General features: G+C 53.6%; 1 protein-coding gene and 1 pseudogene across 1 annotated transcript; one reads left to right on the top strand and one right to left on the bottom strand.

Annotated features, from left to right (window-relative positions):
• The first annotated feature begins 4,497 nt into the window (after nucleotides 1-4,497).
• Nucleotides 4,498-6,682, top strand: LOC149360651 (uncharacterized). Its single transcript, XM_089567889.1, has 3 exons — nucleotides 4,498-4,501; nucleotides 4,801-5,694; nucleotides 6,492-6,682. The coding sequence occupies exons 1-3, from the start codon at nucleotides 4,498-4,500 to the stop codon at nucleotides 6,680-6,682; spliced, it is 1,089 nt and encodes a 362-aa protein (XP_089424015.1).
• A 9,988-nt stretch (nucleotides 6,683-16,670) lies between these two features.
• Nucleotides 16,671-24,043, bottom strand: LOC149360652 (26S proteasome non-ATPase regulatory subunit 6 pseudogene; annotated as a pseudogene).
• Between the last annotated feature and the right edge of the window lie 204 nt (nucleotides 24,044-24,247).

Raw genomic sequence — 24,247 nt, forward strand, 5'->3', positions numbered from 1 at the left:
GTAGGGACATTAATGTAGAGATAAACCACTCATGTGGGAGAACATCCTCGTTCCTGTCGCTCGTAACGGATCCCACAACTGTGACAACCTCGCGAAATACTTGCATAGACCTCGTCTTTGAGAAACAAGCATTGGTGCAGCAAGTCGAGCATATATTTATCTATTTGTCCGCCCACAGTGCTTCCTTTATTAGACTCAATAAGTTTTAGCGGAATGTTTCTTGATGAAGGAATATGTGCGATAAATGACAAGTTGTCTGTAATTTTACACATATGTCTTGGTCGAATTTTCTGCCTCAGTCTATCGAAAAGCCGAAACAGCTGATGTGATGCGCTAAAATTTCGCATTATGAAGTAACGTAATCATCGGCAATTTTTTAATGCGCAGCTCTTTGGCGCCCGTTTCTGCGTTTCGCGGCGTCGCCGTTGTAACAAGCAGTGCACATCTTAGTCGCGCTTAGAGTTGCGAAACCAATGGAGCGGGAGCTTGGAAAGCAAATGAAAGGCGCATAACTGCCCTCTTTGAACAGTGGACACCTCAATTGTGCTTTAAGCTACGTGGCGGTAGTGACAGGTGTGCGCTGCACGCGTTGGCATTGACAAAGTTGCGCCATTGTAAGGAAAAGTGTGCATAACTGGCTCCTTGGGTCAATGGACGCCTGAATAGCGCTTATAGGTATACGTGGGGTCATAAGAGAGAGATGTGGGCTGCAGGCATTGACCAAGTTCTGCCAGAAAGGGCACCATCACACCCACGCCCCACATATTTCTTCTCCAGGAGACTGCACACCGGGCAACCTTCCCCAGCTACACATCTACACATTCTGATACCACTAACACACCCAGGGCGTCCACACTTGTCCACCGCAGCCTCACCTACAAAACTCATCACATCACGTCTCAGACGCCCTGCGTGATCACTGAACTTATGCATCACACACATTCACTTCCTTCTATATTTATAGCAAACATATACCACCCCCCGTCCCAGCCGATGGCCTCGCTAGAATCACTTCTGCGACCTCTGCGAGACCTACATCATCTAGCAGGGAGACATCCCCTACTCATCGGCGGGGACTTCAACAGTCAGCATACTGACTGGGGATACACAACCACGACACATCGAGGTCGCAGGCTCTGGCTGGTCCTGCAGAACCTCCAACTCACTGTGCACAACACGTTTCAGACGCCTACGAGGATCGGCAACAGTGTCAGCATGGACACCAGTCCGGACCTGACGCTGAGCCGCTGTATCCGCGGCGTTACCTGGAACAGAACACAAAATACACTGGGCAGTGATCATTACATTATACAAATCACTGTCCCGTACAAACCACCCCGTCACGCAAATACAACACACAAACTCATTAACTGGGATGCCTTCCGCGCTGTACGCACCGCCCTCCCAGACACTCCCATCGCGGACATCGACGCATGGGTGCAATCACTCAGGCATGACGTTCACCACAACACGCGACACATTGAAACTACAACCGAAACCCCTACACTTGACACACGCCTAGCCCACCTCTGGGAAGCTTATCACAGCCTCCTGGAACGCTAGAAAGGCAACAAACTTAACAGGACACTTAAAAAGCGGCTGGCCGCGCTGCAGACACAAATCCAACAACACTCTGAGGAGCTCTGCCGGTCCAACTGGGGACAGATATGGGACGGCATCGCAAGAAACCTGTCCAGCAAACGCGCATGGCAACTCCTCCGACACCTCATTGACCCCACACGCACCAAATCAGCAACACAGCACCACGTTACACGCCTCACACACGAACACATTGACGATCCCGACACCCTCCTAGACACACTTCAAACCATGTACACCTCTCGAGGCGCCCCCACACCTCTACCCCACTACACAGGACAAGCAAATCCCACACTCGACACCGATATCACGGAGACGGAAGTCAGAGCGGTCCTCCTGATTCTCCGCGCCAACCCCGCCCCTGGTGCAGACCAAATCACAAACTCAATGCTGCGTAACCTGGACGACCGATCGATCACCCAGACTACGGAATACTTCAACCAGTGCTGGAGGTAGGGTAGCCTCCCGCAGTCGTGGCGCCACGCGAAGGTAATATTCATACCCAAACCCAACAAACCACTTACCATTCAAAACCTTCGCCCGATCTCGCTAACCTCATGCCTCGGGAAGCTCCTCGAGCATATTGTGTTAGCGAGACTCACAAGTCACATAGCATGGCGGGATTCCGCCCCCATCTATCCGCACAGGACGCCATGCGGCAACTCACACACGACCTTTTTGACCCGCTTCTTCCGGGACACACCAAGGCAGTCTTAGCTTTGTGTCTTTCCGAAGCTTCTGATCGCATTTAACATCAGGCGATCATGACTGCCCTACCCCCATTGAATGTGGGTGTGCGCACGTATGCCTACATTCAAGCATTTCTCACTGACCGCACGGCTGACATACACTTCGGCCCTTTGCCTTCCCCTTCCTACACGCTTCAGAGTATCGGCACCCCTCAAGGGTCCGTCCTTTCCCCCTTTCTCTTTAACATTACCCTCATCCCCCTCGCCCGAAAATTGGCAACTATTCCCCACCTGAAGCACACTCTTTATGCCGACGATATCACCCTGTGGACCACCCACGGCAGTGACGGCGACATAGAGAACACCTTACAGGAAGCAGCCACCCTCACCCAAAATTACTGACGGACCATCGGACTGTCTTGCTCCCCAGAGAAGTCCGAACTGCTCCTCATCCTTCCTAAGAACCACCGCTGTCCCCGCTCCCCCATTGCCATTGAACTGAATGGTGACCAGGTACCTGAGGTTGGCACCCTTCGTGTATTGGGCCTGCACATCCAGAACGATGGCAAAAACACCACCACTCTTAAGAAACACAAGCAGGTTGTAGGCGCGATATCGCACCTCATCCGCAGGGTTTCGGGACATCATAGAGGCATGAAGGAACGTGACCTATGTCGCCTCATTCATGCCTTTGTCCTCAGCCGTGTGCTGTACACTACCCCATACTTACAACTATCCAAACATGACATAAACGCTTTGGATGCTTTGATTCGCAAGGCATTCAAAGTAGCACTTCATCTTCCCCTCAACACACCCACAAACAGATTACTAGGCTTGGGCCTCCACAACACGATCGGGGAACTGGTGGAGGCCCACCGACAGGCCCAATACATCAGGCTCACAAAAACCTCCACAGGTCGGTATATCCTGGACTCCCTCGGAATCAGAATACCTGCCAACGACCCAACCCTCCTCGCCATCCCACGATCCCTTCACCGGGAGTTCCTCATCAGACCGCTCCCGAGGAATATGCACCCGTCCCACCATGAGCAGCACCGCAGAGCCCGTGCGAGGGCACTCCATCGAGCGTACGGCTCCGAGCCGGACGCCGTATGGGTGGACGCTGCCTGCACGGGTGATGAAGCGACAGCAGCTGTGGTGGACTCCTCTTTATCTGCCCTCATCACACTACCTCTCCCTCCAGACACCTCTCCAGAGGCTCCAGACGAAGCCACCATTGCACTCGCTATCACCCGCACTGAAGCCCGGTACATTTTCAGTGATTCAAAAACTGCGATTCTAAATTTTGCTCGAGGCCGAATCCATGTCCCTGCTTTTGGCATACTGGTCTCGCCCGATGCACCCCCGCCCCGCCAAGTGGAGCTGATATGGGTGCCTGCGCACTCCGGGAATCCCGGAAACGACGCGGCCAACCATTTAGCCCGAGGTTCTTTAAACCTGGCTCAGGTGGCCTCGGATGCGGGATTCACGAAGGAGCGCATGCACTCATTCAGTGAGCTGACCCAGGTATACAGAGCCTCACGCCAGCTTTACCCTCCGCCCCACCCCTCCCTAGATAACAGACACGCAACACTCTGGCGCAGATTACAGACACACAGTCTCCCGTCACCCCTTATCCTAGCCCACTATCATCCCTCCTTCCCTACTCCGGCATGCGCCCTATGGCCAGAATCCTTCGCTTCTTCCCTCCACATCCTTTCCCTCCGCCCGGCGGACCCTCCCCCGCGGGACCTAGAGAACCTCAAGACCTGGGAGGACTGGGAGACCCTGCTGCGCTCGGAGGACCCGGCCGTGCAGACCATCGCCACCGGCCGGGCTGCCAGTGTTATGGACCTTCGGAACATAAACACTTGAGTGGAGTGGGGTCGTGCGGGGACCCTGGGGCGTGCCCCGAATTCCTGTTGTAGTAAAGTTTTCTCTCTCTCTCTCTGTGCCAGAAACGCGGCGCTGAAAGGCCATCGGCGTTCATTGTGTTCATTGCCGTTGGCGTTGACAAAGTTTTACACCCCGATCATTTTAAGGAAACGAAGTGCGCATAACTGACTCCCTGAGTCAGTGGAGGCCTGAATCGCGCTTATAGGCACGTGGGGTGATGAGAGAGAGAGATGTGGGCGGCATGCGTTAGCGCTGAAAGCGGTGAGCGAACTCTCGCGACCAACCATTAACTGCCACCTGCCAGGGTGGCAAGATGGGTGGGGACTTTTATATAGATATTGTCAGTGGACAACGAAGAAGACAGTGCTGGGCTCGTGCACGGAGCGCGAAGAGGACGAAGTGTGATCTGTGCGCCGTTGGCCGGCAGTGGTTCGATTGAGCTGCTGTGAGCTGCTGTCAGCATCCCTCAGTGACTACTTCTTGTGTGCCTACATTTACGTAACATCTCTTGGTGGAGGTGCGAAGTACGAGCCGCCATGCCGCTGACCCGACGAGCCGACGAGCCGATCCGTCGAGATAGCTACCGAAGCGCCTGCCACGCCAACTGTCGTCCTAGCCCACCCTCGAGACCCGGGCACATTCTGCGGTACCGATGGCGTGGACGTTGAAGACTGGCTCTCGCTGTACGAGCATGTGAGCACACACAACCGGTGGGATCCCACGATGAAGTTGGCCAACGTCATTTTCTACTTGACGGGCACTGCAAGGGTCTGGTTCGAGACACACGAGGAAGAACTGACCAGTTGGGACCTGTGCAAGCAGAAGCTCACCGAATTGTTCGGTAAGCCATTCGGACGTCAGCTGGATGCGAAGAAGGAGCTTGCATGCCGCGCACAATCCTCAACAGAGTCATATGTGTCTTATATTCAGGACATTTTAGCCCTCTGCATGAAAGTTGATTCCGCCATGTCAGAGAGTGACAAAGTAGGTCACGTTCTCAAAGGAATTGCAGACGACGCCTTTAACTTGCTGGTGTACAAGGACTGTGGAACGGTTGACGCCATCTTAAAAGAATGCCGCCGCTTTGAACAAGCGAAAAGCCGCCGTATTTCCCCTCAGTTCACGCGGTTGCCGAACACGGCGGCAACGTCGTCCTGCGTAGACTCATCCCAACCGTGCTCCCTGCCAACATCCGACAGCCTGACACGACTTGTACGCCGAGAACTAGAGGCAGTGTCTCCCACAATTTCCCACTTATCGGTACCGGACAGTGCCCCTGCAGTATCCCTTATACAGGCTGTTGTCCGACAAGAATTCGCCAATCTCGGGATCCGACCTGTATGCTCCATTAGTTGCCCAGATGCTCGCAATGTGTCTCCCGTGCTCGGTGCCCGACATCCGTACCACACTCGCCGCAGCCGCAACCCGGATGAGTGGAGAACACCTGACGACAGGCCCATCTGTTTTAACTGCTCCCGAGTTGGTCACATCTCCCGACACTGCGGAAGCCGTCCGTCATCGACCTACCGCCGCTATCCTGATTCTTTCTATCCCCGCCGCTCGTCGTCGCCCCATGATCCACAGCTCGCAAGCTCCGACGCTCAGGCCCCTCCAACTAACCGCTCGTCGTCTCCTTACCGTCGTCGATCTCCGTCGCCCCAAACTCGACGCCCATCATCTCCTGGCCCGTATGCTCGATCCCGTTCGGAAAACTGATGGCTGCAGCGTATGGAGGTGATGCTGCTCCGACGACCGACCTTGGAAATCCTCCTTTGACTCTACAAGCCCGACGGAATATACTTAGCGTAGACGTGGACGGGATCCCTGTTACCGCTCTCATCGACACGGGAGCGCACGTCTCCGTTATGAATGCCTCTCTACGCCGTCGCCTAAGGAAAGTGCTCACTCCTGCCCACTCCGCTGTTGTTCGTCTCGCCGATGGCGGTACTTCCGCTGCCATTGGAATGTGCACAGCCCGTGTGTCAATCGCCGGCCGCCATACTTCGGTTCTCTTCACTGTCCTCGAACACTGCCCTCATGACCTCATCCTTGGCCTTGACTTTCTTTCCGAACATTCTGCCCTCATTGATTGCGCCACAAGTGTCGTTCAGCTCGCCCTACCTTTTAAAGAGGATCCACCGGCTCCAGTTGTCCATCGCCTATGTACCGTGGATTTTGTCCGCCTGAACCCCGAAGCCGTCACTTACGTATCATTCTCTTCCGTCCCACCAGTTCCCGATGGCCAATACATCGTTACTCCAGCCCTTGATGTAACACTCACACGGAGTGTTGCCCTCGCACATACAGTGGTCACTATGTTTGCCAATAGAGTGTCCCTTCCGATCCTCAACTTTTCATCGCACGTTCAGCCGCTTCCCCAAGGCATGTCGCTCGCCACGCTGTGCCCTGCTTCCGACTGCGTCGTGTCAGCTGTCACCGGCTCTGAACCTCCCTCGCCGAAATGCTCCGCGTCCGACGTACCACCATCTGACCAATAAGCAAAAATGATTGCCCCTGACCTCTTACCAGCACAAACTCACGACCTCAGGTGTCTTCTTTCCTCATTTCACGACATCTTTGACTTCGACAACCGCCCTTTGGCTCGGACCTCTGTGGTTACGCATCGCATTAACACCGGTGACGCCGCTCCTATCCACAGACGTCCGTATAGGGTCTCCAGTACACAACGGAACATCATTCAGCAGGAGGTGGACAAAATGCTTACCAAAGACATTATAGAGCCATCGTCGAGTCCTTGGGCCTCACCAGTTGTTCTAGTTAGAAATAAAGACGGGAGCTGGCGCTTTTGCGTTGATTACCGGCACCTTAACCGCATCACGAAAAAGGACGTGTATCCTCTCCCCAGAATTGACGACGCTTTGGATTGCCTTCACGGAGCCAAATTTTTCTCTTCCATCGACCTTCGATCCGGCTATTGGCAAATTGCTGTGGATGACCAAGACCGTGAAAAGACTGCATTCGTCACACCAGACGGCTTATATCAGTTCAAAGTTATGCCGTTCGGTCTCTGCAATGCGCCAGCTACCTTCGAGAGAATGATGGACTCCTTGCTTCGAGGATTTAAATGGGTTACATGCCTGTGTTACCTAGACGACGTCGTGGTTTTTTCGCCCTCATTTTCCACGCACCTCGAACGACTGACGAGCATTCTTTATGTCTTCCGTCAAGCCGGGCTGCAGCTCAACTCGTCGAAATGCCAATTCGCTCGTCGCCAACTGACCATCCTTGGACATCTGGTCGATGCCTCGGGTGTCCGCCCGGACCCTGCTAAAGTTCAAGCTGTCAAAGACTTCCCTCTTCCGCAATCGTCCAGGGACGTACGCAGCTTTGTAAGCCTGTGCTCTTATTTCCGACGTTTCATCAAAAATTCTGCTGGCATCGCATGTCCCCTCACCGACCTCCTTAAGAAAGACAGCCCTTTTACCTGGGGCCCTGCCCAAGGAGAGGCCTTTTCTTCCTTAATCCAGTTGCTCACTTCCCCTCGTATATTGGCCCATTTCGACCCGTCGGCACCCACTGAAGTTCGCACAGACGCCAGCGGATATGGTATCGGCGCTGTGCTCGCCCAACGTCACCAAGGTCAAGACCGTGTCATTGCGTACGCCAGCCGTCTTCTTTCCACCGCCGAGCGCAATTACTCCATAACGGAGCGCGAGTGCCTCGCCCTTGTTTGGGCGGTCTCTAAATTTCGACCCTACCTGTTTGGCCGCCTTTTCTCAGTTGTGACGGACCACCACGCTCTTTGCTGGCTTTCTTCGCTGAAGGACCCCACAGGCCGGCTTGGTCGTTGGGCATTGCGCCTGCAAGAGTACTCTTACACCGTTGTTTACAAGTCCGGGCGCCTACATCAAGACGCTGACTGCCTGTCTCGTCACCCTGTGGAGCCGCCAGATCCTGGAGACAATGACCTCGGCCCGTGCTTATTCGCTATCTCTGATCTGCTTAACATCGCGGCCGAGCAACGGCAAGATTCCTCCTTGCGTCCCCTTATTGACCGCCTCACCTGTGCCAACCCCGATCCTTCGCTCCAACTCTTTGTCCTTCAGGATGACATCCTCTACCGCCGCAACCTTCGCCCTGACGGCCCTCCGCTCCTGCTCGTCGTTCCTCAGCGTCTCCGCTCGTCTGTCCTCGCGGAACTACACGACCTGCCCACCGCGGGACACCTCGGTGTCTCCCGCACGTACGATCGGGTCCGACGCCGCTTCTTTTGGCCCGGCCTTTACCGTAGTGTTCGCCGTTACTTTGCCAGCTGTGACCTCTGTCAACGAAGGAAGCGGCCCTCCACTTTGCCTGCCGGCCTTCTGCAGCCTATCGACGTACCTCTGGAACCCTTTCATCGTGTCGGACTAGACCTCCTCGGACCTTTTCCTACGTCCAGTTCCGGCAACCGTTGGATCGCCGTCGCGACTGACTACGCCACTCGGTACGCTATCACACGTGCCTTACCAACCAGTTGCGCCACCGATGTCGCCGATTTCCTGTTGCAAAATGTCATCCTTCATCACGGTGCCCCACGCCAATTGCTGACGGACCGCGGCGGCTACTTTTTGTCCCGGGTAGTTGACGACATACTCCGGTCCTGTTCCACGCAGCATAAACTCACTACAGCGTACCATCCTCAAACGAACGGGCTTACCGAGCGCCTGAATAGGACCCTCACTGACATGCTATCCATGTACGTCGCACCCGACCATCGTGATTGGGACATTGCCTTGCCCTATGTAACATTTGCTTATAATTCATCGCGGCATGACACCACGGGCTATTCGCCTTTCTATCTTTTGTATGGCCGGCATCCTGCGTTGCCACTGGATACACTCCTGCCGCTTTCTTCGGCCTCGACCACGGAGTACGCACGTGACGCCATCGCTCAAGCAACCTCGGCCCGCGAAATCGCCCGCGACCGTCTCACCGCCTCCCAGGCCTACCAGAAGTCAGTTTACGACCGCCGACATCGCCCAGTCCACTACACGCCAGGATCACTCGTCCTCGTTTGGTATCGCTCTCGCCGTGTCGGCCTTTCAGAAAAACTCCTACATCAGTATAAGGGCCCTTATCGCGTGCTCCGTGAGGTGACCGACGTGACTTATGAGATTGCCCCCCTCGACCCTCCGTCGTCATCCACCCCCCCTACCACTGACGTTGTTCACGTGGTTCGCCTCAAGCCATACCGTGCACCTGCTCCGTCTTCCACTTAGCATCGGGACGATGCTTTCGCCGCCGGGAGTTGTGTCAGTGGACAACGAAGAAGACAGTGCTGGGCTCGTGCACGGAGCGCGAAGAGGACGAAGTGTGATCTGTGCGCCGTTGGCCGGCAGTGGTTCGATTGAGCTGCTGTGAGCTGCTGTCAGCATCCCTCAGTGACTACTTCTTGTGTGCCTACATTTACGTAACAATATTGTGGGCAATTCCTCTGCGCGGGGACGCACAGGCAGTCACTCGAGGCAGGACTTTGTACAAACGGTTTATTCTCACATCAGGGGGGCCGGTCGTCGTCGTGGCAGCTGGGTCAGGTGGTCCTTTGGCAGGGCTGGTCCAAGAGCGAGAGAGCGCGAGCCTTCCCGGTCGCGCCTTATAAAGGCTTTCTCCCAGCCTCGCTCCCCCCGCCCCACCACTCGGGAAGAAGGGGTCCGAGGCTACCCGCGGTGAGCGGCGCGAGATTTGACCTGCCCGCGAGCAGACCCTACATCTCCCCCCCCCCCTCAAACATCCGTCCCGGGGTCCGCCAGTAGGCGTTCGATGACCTCCGGGTCCGGGTCCATAGAGTCGTCGCAGGGGGGAGGGGTGCTCGCCGGGGGGCCGCTCACCGCTAGCTGGATGGGCTCCTCACGAGCCGCCTGGGGGAGCGAGGCGCCTGGCTCCACTGGGGGCCCTGCCGGCAGCGCCCTCCAAAGCTCCTCGGCCGCCGGGGACAGCAGGTCAGGGCGGCTGGACTGGAGGATGCGGAGGGCCGCCTCCTCCGGGCTGACCCTCTGCAGTGGCACAGCGGGGAAAGGTGCTGCAGTCGCCGTTATGCCAGGTATGCATCGCACCAGCCTCATGGCGCAGCCGGTGCACGACAAGTGTGCCGCAGAGCGAGCACAGGCCGGCCCGCTCCTCGTCGTTTTACAAGCGGCCGATGGCTCCTGGACCGCCTGGGTTGCGGCTGCTCGGCGGCCGAAGCGCCGGCTGGGTGCTGAGGGGTGCTCTGCGCTTGATGATCCCTGGCCCCCTTGCGTTGGCCTGCACCACTGGGAGGTGCTCTCCAGTGGTTAGGCACGTGGTTTGGCTGGCGGTGGGGGCCACCGCGGCCGTGGAACCTGCGCCACTCGCGCGGCTCCTGCCGCCAGCCGGGTGGCGCGCCTTGATGGCGGCCACCGTTCGACGGTGGTCTGCCTTGCCTTCTGGAGTCCGAGCCACGGGCGTCGGTCCGCTGGAGCTTCCTAGAAGACATACTGAGAGGGCGAGAGCACTGCGAGTGATTATTGATCGAGAGACACGGGTGCTACCTGGTCCTCAGGTTGTAGCGTCGGTTGCGAACCGCACCGCTACCTGCTCGTTCTCCCGGGGGTGAGACCGCCGCATCGCGCTGATTTTCCACCGCTTCGCAGCCATCGTCCTTGCGAAGGTGGAAAGCCTTCAAATCAGCGACATGCACCGGACCGGCGGTTTCGCCGTTTGTTAACAACCGCAGCTGGTAGGTGAGCGGCGTAGTCCGTGCCGTAACTTCGTACGGCCCAGCCCACTTGTGCGCTAGCGACGCGGCGAAACCGCGCGCTGCGTTACTAAGTGGGTGCGTTCTCTTGAGTACTAAGTCGCCCGTGTTGAAAACGACGTGACGGCGACCTTTGTTGTACTGATCCGCCTGCTCCATGCGCGCGACATCGAGGTTTTCGCGGGCTGCGCGCTGCGCTGCCTCCAAGCGCTCCCGGAGCCTTGCCGCGTACTGCGAAAGCGGAGGGGGCGCAGGCCCCGCCGCGTCGACTAGGGCATTCTCTAGCGGAAAAGCGATCTCTCTCCCAAAATTCAAGTAAGCGGGTGTAATACCCACTGACCTGTTCACGGTTGTCCTTGTAGCGAACGCCAGTTCGGACAGCCGCGCGTCCCAATCTCTGTGCTGCTCGGTCGTCGCGACCAGCATGCTCTTCAGATTTCGATTCACCCGCTCGGTTATGTTGCTCTGAGCGTGGTAGGGACTCGTTCTCCTGTGGCGGATTTGAAGCGCCCGACAAGAGTCTACAAAGACTTTACTTGTGAAATACGAAGCATTGTCTGTAATCAGGTCGGAAGGGAAACCGAAACGAGTGAAAGTCTCCAACAGTTTTTCCCAAATTCGTTCCGACACAAGCTTCCTAAGGGGGAAAACCTCAACCCACTTGGAATAGTGGTCCGTTATTACCACGATGAATTGGTTTCCGCGCGCGGACCGAGGGAGGGGTCCCATGATATCGCACGCGACCACTTGCCACGGGTAGTTGCTAACTACCGCCTTCGTCATGCCAGCGGGCTTGCCCGCCCGAGGCTTGGCTACCTGGCATACCGGGCAGGTACGGGCGTATCCCAGCACATCCTTTCTCATGCCTGGCCAGGTCGCGACACGGCATAACTTGTCGTAAGTCTTACTGCCGCTGCCATGGCCTGCCAGCGCTGAGTCATGGAAGTACTGCAGGAACCGTTTCCGCAACCTTCTCGGGACCACGACTCGGAAAGGGGATGCTATCGCCTCTTCCTCGTCAAGTTGGGGAATATAGCGGAGCAGCAAGCCATCATCGCCCAGCAGATACGCGTCGTACTTGCCCTCAGCGTTCCCGGTGCAAGCTGCGCTGCTCGCAAGCTCCTTCAGCACCAGCTGGCAAAGACCGTCTGCTTTCTGGGCCTCGATCAGCTCTTCTCTACTGACCGCTACTCCCCAAGACAGATTTCTTTCTGCCTCGCTCCTAGGCAGGCGAGCGGTCGCCGCCACGAGCTGCTGTGTTTCCGTTCTCTCACAGCACAGTGCGGGACCTTTGTCCGCCTCCTCCTTCGTCAAACCGGGCGCGACACTCCCGTCCGCCCTCTCCTCCTCTCCAACAGCGGTGACGCCGCTTTTTACAAAGCTGGGCTGCGCCTCTGAAGCGCTTCCGCCACCATTCCACGGTGCGCGCGATAAAGCATCGGCCACCTTGTTCGAGCTACCCCGGCGGTACTCGATGGCGTACGCGTAACGTTGCAACGTCAGCGCCCATCTCGAGAGTCTGCCTGCGGGGTTCTTGAGCCTCTTTAACCAAGACAATGCCTGATGATCTGTCTGCACGGTGAAGACCGCTCCGTCTAGGTAGATGTCGAACTTCGACAATGCGAACATGATCGCCAGGCATTCCTTTTCGGTCACGGAGTAATTCCGCTCCGCCGATGTGAGCGTGCGACTAGCGAACGCGACAGGGCGCAGTTTGCCCTCGTGTTCCTGCAACAAAACAGCTCCAACACCGTAGTCACTAGCGTCTGTCTGCAAGACAAACTGCTTGTTCAGGTCGGGGAGGCGCAGACTAGCGGTATTCGCTATCGCGCGAGCCAAGGCAACAAATGCGTCACTCTGTTCCTTGCCCCAGACCCACTTCGAGCCTTTACGCAACAGCAGGTTCAGCGGCCTTGCAAGCTCCGAACAGCGCGGGATGAATTGCCTATAGAACGCAACCATCCCCAAAAACCTCTGCAAGCTTTTCACATCCATGGGGCAGGGGTAGTTCAGAATTGCCTGCAGTTTGTCATCATTCGGTCTCAGTGTGCCATCATCCACGACAAAGCCCAAGAGGTTCACTCTCTTCGATGCCAACTGCACTTTCTTTGGATTGATGGTTAGACCGGCACGTCTCATTCCATCGAGAACGGAATTCAGGTGAATGAGGTGCTCCTCGAACGACTGTGAGAATATCACAACGTCGTCGAGGTACGCCATGGCGTAGTTGAACCTTGCATTGCCCAGCACGATGTCCATCAGTCGCATGAACGTGCTCGGGGCGTTAGACAAACCAAACGGGAATCGAGTAAATTCGAAGAGCCCGCGGTGGCAGGTGAATGCGGTTTTCTTAATGTCACCTTCGGCCACCTCAATCTGCAGGTACCCTCTGCTTGCATCTAGGACTGTGAAGAACCTCGCGTTCCCTAACGCGTACATCACAGCTTCGATCGACTGAAAAGGGTACGCAACCGTAGGCGTCAGTGAGTTGAGCTTACGATAATCAACACACAGCCTGACCGATCCATCTTTCTTCGGCGCTAGAACCACTGGTGACGCCCAGGGACTTTGTGAGGGTCTCACCGCACCGGTATCAATCATCTCGTCAAGGGCACAGTCGAGAAGCTGCCTCTTATGCGCACTTAACGGCCTCGGGTTACACCTGAAAGGGCGCGTATCACCCGTCTGAATCTCGTGCTGAAGCAGGTCGGTTCTGCCCGGTTTCTCCGTGAAGCAATCCGAAAACGGGAGTAAAGTTTCCGCGAGCCTTCGGCGCTGACTACTGGGTCCTGAGAAAGACGCAATAATCGCTTCTAACGGGCCACCGTCTCTCAGCATCTCGAGGGAGCTCCCCCGCCTTTCTGTCGCACAGGTGTGGACACCCACCTTTTGTGCAGGACAGTCGGGCAAGGATGCGCTTTCGAAGGGAATGAGGGGGGCGAGCTGGCTGTAACGATAGCCATTCTCCCCCATGTCGAGCACAATGCCTTCGCTCGAGAGAAAATCCCTTCCCAGAATTACTGGTATCGACAAGCCAGGCAGATAGACGAAGCGATGTCTCCGCTTTCTGCCGTCAAAGCGCATAGTAAGACGCACTGCTCCCTTTGCCTTTGCCGCCCCAGCTGCTAAGCTTAACGGGGTTTGGGCCGGTCTGACACGGATGTTACCTATCCGGCAGGCCTCGTACACCTCGTCACCGACCAGTGACAGCGTTGAGCCCGTGTCTACGAGTGCAGAGTAGCATCGACCCGCTAACTGCACTAGCATAAAAGGGCTTGAGCGCGGGACGACTCCCTGAGCTCTACAGGCGAGCGGGACAAAGGCCTCCACAACCATGAAATTCTCCCGCTGACGGTGAAAGGCCGGTGCCACCGGACTTCACCGCCAGCGCCTGGCGTTTCCCTGCATACGCCTAGCTTGGCATTCGCGTGCCATGTGGCCGGGCTGGTTGCAATTCCAGCAAAGCCGGTCGTTCACCCGCCGCGTGGACGGAGGACCCCTCGTTCCACGAAGCGGTTGGGGACGACTCTCCCCTTTCTCCGCGCATTCCTGACGCTCGCTCGGCGCGTGGCCTGTGAGGCCGGCACGGCGCCGCTGCTCGAATGCGTACGGGTCCAGCGCGCGAGGGACAACAGGGGGTTCCGCCTGCCTTTCCACGGCCATTACCTCGGCGCGCCGAGCCCTCATCGCGCATTCTCGGCCTCCATCCCATGCGCATCCCGGTTCCAGCGACTCGGCCGGCCTGGGGGGCGGCTGGTAGCGCAGTTCGGCTAGTAAATCCGCCTGCACGGTCTTGGCCTCCTGCGCTAGGGCCTCGAGGTTTGTAAAACTTCGGCCCCGCAGATACGGCTTGAAGCGTGGATGGCACTGCCTGATCACACGGGCAACCTGATCTCGGTCGGTTGCCGTCGGATCTGCCCTCTTGTACAGCTCTTGCATTGCGCGTACGTACTCGAGGAGGCTTTCCTCTGGGTGTTGGGTGCGCAACGCGAGCTCCTCCAGCATCCGGCGCTCATAATCAGGCGGCAAGAACTCGGCGCGGAAACGGTCTTTGAAGTCCGCCATCGACTGGAAAGTCGGCTGGCAGCGCCTCCATCGCGCCGCGCTCTCGACGAGTGCTACAGGCAGGACCTGCCCTAGCATTACGTCATCTGGGGCGCCCAGAGCCGTCTGGTAGTCCTCGAGTTGTAAAAACTCGTGGACTGATTTCGCGTCCGTGTACCCGGAAAAGGAGGGGACCTCCATATTTATCCGCGGGCGCGATGATGTCGCCGATGCTACTGATGCTGCGGCCTGGTTGGCGCCAGCCACCGAACCGAGCTGACGGGCTAATGCGGCAAACATCTCAGTCACCTGCCCGATTACGGCCGCCGCGTCGGCCGTCTCACTACCAGCTGCCCCGCCATCCAAAGCCGTGGCTGAAACATCCTTTCTGGGAGGCATAGTTCGCGCCAACTGTCCGGCCGCACCGGCTAACTGCTCATGGCAACAAGAACATTCACTTACACAGCAATCTATCTACAAACACGCGGAAATACACAACAGAAAACGCCCGAAAACTACATAAATAACACAAAACCCCTAACAAATTTACAACACTACACAAGTCGCTACCCCGCGAACATTCCGCCTGACCCGCTCCTTAACCCTATCGGTCCGGCGTGGCCCCGAACAAAGAGGGCCTGCCACGAGTCTGGCTGCACGTCCCAAAATCGGCAGAGAAATCGTCCACAAGGTGTTAATTTAAAGCCGCACGCTGGGCGCCATTATTTGTGGGCAATTCCTCTGCGCGGGGACGCACAGGCAGTCACTCGAGGCAGGACTTTGTACAAACGGTTTATTCTCACATCAGGGGGGCCGGTCGTCGTCGTGGCAGCTGGGTCAGGTGGTCCTTTGGCAGGGCTGGTCCAAGAGCGAGAGAGCGCGAGCCTTCCCGGTCGCGCCTTATAAAGGCTTTCTCCCAGCCTCGCTCCCCCCGTCCCACCACTCGGGAAGAAGGGGTCCGAGGCTACCCGCGGTGAGCGGCGCGAGATTTGACCTGCCCGCGAGCAGACCCTACAATATAAAGAAAAACAAACATGAATTCATTACCCCTGATGTAGGCGAACATACCGTTCCTCTCGCTCGTAACGCCTCCCACGGCTATGGCAACCTCGCGAAATTCTTGCATAGGCGTCCTAGTCAGCAAAGCCATCATCGCATCAGGCACGATACCATCGCCGACACTGATATAGAGCACGCGTTTGTAGAAATTATTGCGAAAAAGCGATTGATTGATTGATTGATTGATTGATTGATTGATTGATTGATTGATTGATTGATTGATTGATTGATTGATTGATTGATTGATTGATTGATTGATTAAAACATCTTTATTTGTTCAGTATTCTCAGAGCATGTGGGTGGGCCGCCTAGTCCGGTAGTCCATTGGCTGCTGCTGCTGCGCTGGCCCTCCCCACCAGCCAGTGCTGACGGTCAGGATCCTCGCTGAGCAGAATAGCCTCCCACTGTTCCTCCGAGGGGTTGGGAATGGGGTCAACTAAGGGATTAAATTGGCATGTGCACCTTCTTACTGAACGTGTACAACCCGCGGAGACAAAGAAAAGCCAAACTCTTCGAACCGTTTTATGGAGCGCACATGCTGGCCAGAGAAAATGCACTCATCATCGTAGGAGATTTCAACGCCACGAACAGGAGTAGGGGATACCAGAAACAAGACATCAAGTGAAGGACATTAGGGGAAGTAGCGGAATACTTTTGCTGCAGTATCACAGATCCTGCGACCCCCACGAGAATCGGCAACCGTGTGAGCACGGACACATGCCCGGACCTCACCTTCGTAAGGAAGAGCCGGGAGTCACAGTGGGAAAACATGATGGAAAATCTAGGCAGCGATAACTTTAAAATCCTCCGGACACGAATAGCATCCGACACCATAAGACGCCAGATTGAACAGGCGAAAATGACCGACTGGAACGCGTTTCGCGGGGCCTGCAACCAATCTGAAGGCGGTATCCAATCACATGGAGGAATGGAGCCACATGCTGAGAGAAACGCGAGAACGATGCACAAGAAGTGTAAGGAGAACGACAGCAACGCCCGAAGTAGACGCACACCTCCTCAGACTATGGGAAGCGAGACCCAGTCTCGGCAACAGGTGGCGGAAGCAAAAACACAACAGGAAACTAAAACTAAAAATAGCCGAAATTACGACAAAGGCAGAAGAATACGCGATGCAACTCGCGAAAAAAAATTGGGAACAACTCAGTGACTCGCTTAGGGGAACTTTAGGCACGGCCAAAACATGGAATCTCTTAAGAGCACTAATTGATCCGACCGAAATAAAATCATAAAACAATAAAGCCATCCACAGGTTCATCCACTCCTTCGAGGGATCAGACATCGCCCTACTCAAGAAGGCACGAGAAAAATGTTTCGGCGATGACAACCCCCGCGATACCAAGGAATGTATTGAGGAGCCGAAAACGAGAAACTCGACCGCCCCATAACTGTGGAACAGGTTTACGCGGCCATAAGAAACACCACCAGAAACACGGCAGCCGGAGCGGACAGAATCTACAACTCCCTAATCCGGAACCTGAGCGAGGACCTCATACAAGAGCTCGTCGGCTTCCTCAACAAAAAGTGGGAGGCGGACACGGTTCCAGGAGATTGGAAACGCGCCGAAGTAATAATGATACCTAAACATGGTAAAAAGCTCCAAATTGAAAACCTCAGGCCCATATCGCTCACGTCGTGCCTTGGAAAGCTTTACGAACGGGTGGAAACTTTAAGACTGCAATATTACATGGAATATAACGTCTGTGTACCACATACCATGTTCGGCTTCAGAGAAAAGCTCTCGACGCAGGACGTTCTCCTCCAAATACAAGAAGATGTTCTTCGAAACGTACTTCGGGCGGGAGAAAATGTCATAATGGCCCTGGACATCAAGGGGGCATTCGATAACGTCAGCCACGAAGCGATCCTTAGGGGCCTAGACAACCTGGACTGCGGACGCAGAATCCACGGCTTCGTCAAAGCCTTCCTGTCCGATAGAACTGCTTCTATCGGCATAGGAGACCTTCCATCGGACAAAATTCGCACTCCAAACAAGAAAACACCCCAAGGGTCAGTTATCTCACCCCTACTCTTCAACATAGGTATGATAGGGCTAGCTCGAAAATTAGAGAACATCAAAGGCATCAGGCATGCCATGTATGCTGACGATATAACAGTCTGGACAAACATGGGCTGTCTTGGAGAGAAGGAAGCAAGGCTACAGCAAGCGGACCCTTGTGTAGAGGAATACCTCGCAGAAAGAGGACTCGCATGCTCCACCGAGAAATCAGAACTGCTATGAGAGTCTGGAGAGGCAAGCAAAACCGGACCGTCCCAACCAACGAGGACCTAAATCTCAACGTCTACTTAGAAGGGACGCCCATACCGGAAAAGACAACAATAAGAATCACAGGCATGTGGGTTCAATCCAACCAGCGCAGTACTCACACTTTTACCCTGCACAAAGCGACAACGCTACACGTCGCGCGCATGATTACCCGCATCACCAACAGGCGACATGGCATGCGTGAAGAGGGCACACTAAAACTAGTCAGAAGCCTAGTCGAATCACGTACAGCCTACCCTACCAGTTCCTCAACAAAGACGAAATACAGCAAGCGGATGCCCTGCTACGCAAAGCCTATAAGACAGCGCTCAAAAACCTCATGGCCCTGGGATTACACAACACCTTTGTGGAGCTACGGGAGGCGCAGCTTGAGTCGCAAAAACTCAGGCTGCTGCAGACAACGACTGGAAGAGCGCTCCTGCAGAGGCTCGGATACCGCGAGCAGATACGAGAAATTACGAGGACGGAAACCATCCCAGACGAGCTTCGCAAGACCCTCAAGGTAGCGCGAATACCAAAAAACATGGACCCCGACCTCCATCGAGGCAGAAGAGAAGCAAGGACCGATTTCATCGAGAAAACATACGCTGCTCAAGCCACGACCGTCTATGGAGACGCGTCTTGGAGAGGCGGAGACACCAAAATCGCTGTGGCGGCGTTGGTTGATTCGTCTTTACGTGAAATGACCAGCGCGTCTCTCCGAGGCTGCACAGCTGCATAGTCCGAGGAAGTAACCGTTGCTCTAGCGGTGGCGGAGGGCTAAAAACCGGGCGGTCGCTAACAATATACTCCCGGACTCTCAAACAGCCTGCCGAAATTACATGAATGGCAGGATAGGTCGTCACGCGCTCCGTATACTCCTCGCAGCGAGCGAGACAAAATTGAAAACCTGGAAGAACAAAACCACAAGATCCCACACAAAATTGTGTGGGTACCGGGGCACACGGGGGTGGCAGGGAATCAAGAGGCCGACAGGATAGCTCGAGGATACTTTACTTTCCGAGCATCCGACGAGACCGCGGAACTTGCGCCAGCACCCAGGGAATACTCGGCCATACTACAAAACTATAGAGGCAGAAGAATGCGAGATCCCCCACCGCTCAAATCTCTCAGCAGAGAGGAAGCTGTCACTTGGAGACAATTACAAACAGGCTCTTTCCAAAACCTACATATACTAAACAAAATGCACCCTACGATATACGCGGACAAATGTCCCTGGTGCGACGAAAAACCTACTCTATATCGCATCACATGGGCCTGCCAAAACATAGACGTGGTCCCCAAAATACAAAACCCGAGTGCGGAGCAATGGAAGACTGCTGTCCAGCGACCGCTGTGAAGACCAACAAGGTCTGGCACAGCGAGCTCAACGGGCGGCAGTGGCCAGCGGAGCCCTGGACTTGACGTCAACCGACCATTGATTAGAGGCGGACGACTTCCACAGAGAAGGCTCCTGCGGATAGAACCAAGACCTCCCTGAAGATGCCCCCAAACCGCAGGAAAAGCATTAGTAGAAATAAAGTTCCCCTTCCCTTCCTTGCATAGACATCGTCTTTGAGAACCAGGGATTACTGCAGCAAGTCAAGCATATATCCATCTATTTCTCCGACCACAGTTTCCTTCATGAAAATCAAGAACTGTTAGCGGAGCGTTTCTTGAAGAAGGAAATGTGTGAAAAATAACAAGTTGTCTGTAATTGCACATACATGTCTTGCTCGAATTATTAGCCTCAATCTATCGAAAAGCTTTGTTCACATTCACACATTTGTCCCTATACATTTTCCACATTATTGTGGCGGAAGTCGTCCGCACTACTGTTCATGCATATAATGTCGCTTCTATATACACACGCACTGATTAGTTTTCCCTGGATTAGCCGCATAATCGCAACACCACATTGGAGCGTTCCGCCTGGGGACAGATGCTGCACTGAAATCTTTTGCTTTCCGCGCGCTATCTGTTGGGGCAGCGGTGTATTAATCGCGGGGTTTTTCCTGCGATCACCGCATGCAGGCGCCACTGTGTCGCTTCAGTCACAGACACGGTGGAAGAATAAGCTTATTCTTCCACCGTGGTCACAGAGGATGCGAAACGCCAACTATACCTAGCTACTCACTTAATTACCATTTCTATAACTACAACTTTTCTAATTGCATATCGAGTGAATAGCAGACACTCGTAAGATACCGCTTTACGTGTTAGACAACACCACATAAATATTCAACACCGCTTGTAGCTAAATTGTACGAGCTTGCCTGCCTGGTCGCGGTCAATTTCGAAAAAGCAATACAATTTCATAATCTGAAAATGTTTGCTGCCAGCGAAGAGTGCGGCAGCTTTCTAAATATATGAAACACTTACTGCGCAATCTCCCTTCCTTAAAACAAATTAAAAAAAACAATTTTGCCACCTGTCGTACTTTATTCTCACTCCTTTGAAGGCAAGAAATAAAAAAGCCTGCCTGGCCACTCAAAGCAGGGGGGTTCGAATTCTGACTGAAATTTAGTTTTTCCTCCCGTCAAATTAAGTACTTATTACAGTCGAATGAGCGATGCACCGAGATTGAATTCGTATTGCTAGTCCTGTTTTCAATTATTTTCATTCCAGACTCTCACCTGCGACAAGGGTTTCTTGACACGAGTGACCTGGGTTTCTGGCCGCAACGACAACGCCGTATTTCGCTTTATAAAAAAAAAAACACCCGTCTGCTCTGCGATGTCAGTGGACATTAAGGAACCTCAAGTGACAAAATTTTATCCGGAGCCCTCTACTGGGGAGCGCCTTCTTTTACTTCTCTCACTCCCTCCTTCCTCCCTTCATCCAGAGAGCGGCTGAGGTGTCCACTGAGAAGTGAGAGTTACTGCGCCTTTCTTTTCCTCCCCCCGACCCTCAAATATGAAAAATGAACAATGTATGCGCGCTTATGTTGAAAATGACACGAAATAATGTGTGCAAGTTTGATGTTGAAAAAAAGCAATGTTTTGAGGAAAAGAAAGACAGCAGTAATTGTTGATGCTGACAGTCACGACTACGCAGAAGCCGGGAACCTTAAGAGCTTGCGCTGTGAAAGCCAGGCTGCATACGTGCCTCTTGGCCTTGTCTCTGTTGCGCGTCATGAGGTCATGGTCGAGGTAGAAGAGACAACGCGGATAATGTGGAACAGCAGCTGCATCTTTTTGCCCAGGGAGACCGTCTCTAGTCTTGCGTATCTGCGTCAGCGCCGCCTCCTTGAGAAACAGAGTGATACACGGACGTGTCACATAATGCGGTGGTATGACGTGAACAGTCATGAATTGCTACAGCCAAACGAGGCCTGCCGAACCCTCAAAAGCATATATATTGCAATTTTCCCAGTTTTTCGCAATCGATGGGGAAGACTCGTGAGCGTTTCCTCTGTATCGAAGGTGTGAACTGTCAACTCTATCATCACAACGAGGAGCGCCCCTAAGCCACTGCCGTCGCAGTGACTACTCATTGCAAGGGAGCCTTCTGGTAAGACAGAATCTGGTGTTCCAGTCGCGTTGGCTGCATTTAAGTGCGAGCTCAGTGGTTAGGGCGCTCGTCTACTGAGCCGGAGCTCCTGGGTTCGATCCCGGCCGCAGCACCTGCGTTTCGATGAACGTGAAACGCAAAAGACGCCCGTGTGCTGTGCGATGTCAGTACACCTGAAAGGTCCTCAGGTGGTCATAATTATTCCGCAGCCCTCTATTACATCTCTTAAAAAGCCCCAGGTGGTCTAAATTTCCGGAGCTCTTCACTACGGCGTCCCTCATAGTCTGAGTCGTTTTGGGACGTTCAACCCCTGTAAACCATCTCGTTCTTCCTTTCATCTCACCTCTTCTTCTCTCACTCCCTCCGTTATCCCTTCCCTTGCGGCGCGGTTCAAGTGTCCACCGAGATGCGAGACAGATACTGCGCCATTTTCTGTCCTCAAAAACCAATTTTCAGTTTTCAAAGTGCAAAATGACCACGCAATCAGATTTCTGGGGAAGTTGAAGAACAGCATGCGCTCGGCAGTTTTTCGCGTCTTTCACTTTTACTGCGCGGTGGTTAATAACGCATATTGCTAAGATGTATGAAATACGTTTAGCAAATAATCATTTCCAGCATGATAAGTTTTACCAAACCAAACCAAACTTTATTTTATTTTACAAATGTGCATACAGTCTTTAGGATGAGCCACAGGCCAAAAGCTAAAGAAAATAGCTTGAAAATGCCTGTGGCTCATCTAAGAGCCATTACAAAATAATAAAATAAACACATGCATACAACGGTGGCAGATCGGAAACGAGCACACTGTAGAAAGAATTTATAATATTTACGATTGAACTGATGGGTACACAGAGATGTAGTTTGAAACTAGAAAAAAACAATTAAAACTGAACAAATGCATTTGAAAGTTATACACTGCTGGGTTGATTACAAAGGGGAAAAGGACACAGATACATACACAAACTACAATATATGAAAAGAAGTTATGGAATATTATTTACAAAGTACACTTTTAAATCATGTGGTCGGAGGTTATACATGCTCAGCTGGTTAGATTCGTAGCTGTTTAGAACATTAGGTATAAGGAAGTTAAGTGCTTGTTTACCATAGTTAGTTCTAGCTCGTGGAAGTGTCCATTTTGCAGTTGATCGGGTTTGAACATACTTTTCTATGGGCTTTAACAATGCGATATTAAGCAAAAAATTACATATTGATGGTGAAGAAAATTTGAGATAGTATAATAGGCGGTACTCAAGAAAAACATTCACACGAATTACTTCATACTTAGTAAACAATTCAGCCGTATGGGAAGTAAAACTGGCACCTGCGATAATCCTGATAGCTGCTGCTGGTAAGCGCTGCTGGTAAGCAAGTCAAAAACTTAAAAACAATGCAATCCAATAAATCAGACCTAAATTACATTTGACCTATTCGCTTTAAGCCAAGCGGGTAAATGAAATTATCAAAAGGACAAGTTGCAGAAAAGCGCCTACGCAATTAATGATCGTCGTAGACCGAACGCATAACTACCTCGGGCGAATGAAGACCAGCAAAATATTTACGTCATGAGGATTCTCATGACCGGAATCAGCACTAGTTGCGGTCATGAAAACAATGTTAAGTCACAATCGGTACATATGAGGGCACAGTAAATCAATGTTCGAGAGTGTGTATTATGTGTACGCAATCTTGGCATGTTGCTAACAAGATTCGAAAGTTTTAAGAAATATTCTCATTGAATCAAATTCCTCGACCAAGGGGAATAAACAAACAGCCAACAGATATTTCAAGGTTTTCTTGAGCGCCTGACCAAGGGAAATAAACAAACAGCCAACAAATATTTCAATGTTTTCTTAAGCGTCCTTGCAATCGGCAGACTTAAAATTTTTATGATTTAAACAGCTTACAGTAAGCCAAAAGGGTGAGCTACTGACCGCACAAACCGCTCAAAGCCGCGACGTCACAAGTCGCGCGCACCCGTACGTTTGCCTAGAGTCACCGGAAGCTACGTTCGTGCCCCTGCGAGAGCGCACCCACCTTGTCTCCGATGCGGCTCAGGTACTCTGCCTTAGCCAGGTGGGCTTCGCTCACTTCCATCTCGCTCAAGTTCTTCTCGGCGTCCTCGATGGCAGAGGCGAGCCGCGCGATCTCGGTCGCGTTGGCCGACTTCATGCTGGGCAGCAAGTCTGACTCCACGGTCCAGCCGAGCTCGGCGCAGGTCTCTTCGTAAAAGGGCGCCATGTCTAAGGGAGTCGGGCTGCAACGGAACTGGGTGAATGAGAGCCATTTGGCAGAGAATCTAAAATGATACCAACTCATGTTGGTATCATTTGTTGGTATCATTGTTTGTATCATTGTTGGTATCATGTTGGTATCATGTAGGTGCGTATTCTGCAAGTTGGTTAAGGGGACAGATTATTTGGCTGCAAAAAAAAAACTGCAAGT

The sequence above is a fragment of the Amblyomma mixtum genome, chromosome 2, assembly GCF_055824585.1.
Source record: "Amblyomma mixtum isolate Tamu chromosome 2, ASM5582458v1, whole genome shotgun sequence".
NCBI lineage: Eukaryota > Metazoa > Arthropoda > Arachnida > Ixodida > Ixodidae > Amblyomma > Amblyomma mixtum.

Excerpts from the sequence above, each read along its gene's own strand:
- LOC149360651 (XM_089567889.1), top strand. Across the intron at positions 5,695-6,491 it reads CTCCCGACACTGCGGAAGCC|TGGTCACTATGTTTGCCAAT; the intron begins GTCCGTCATCGA and ends TCGCACATACAG.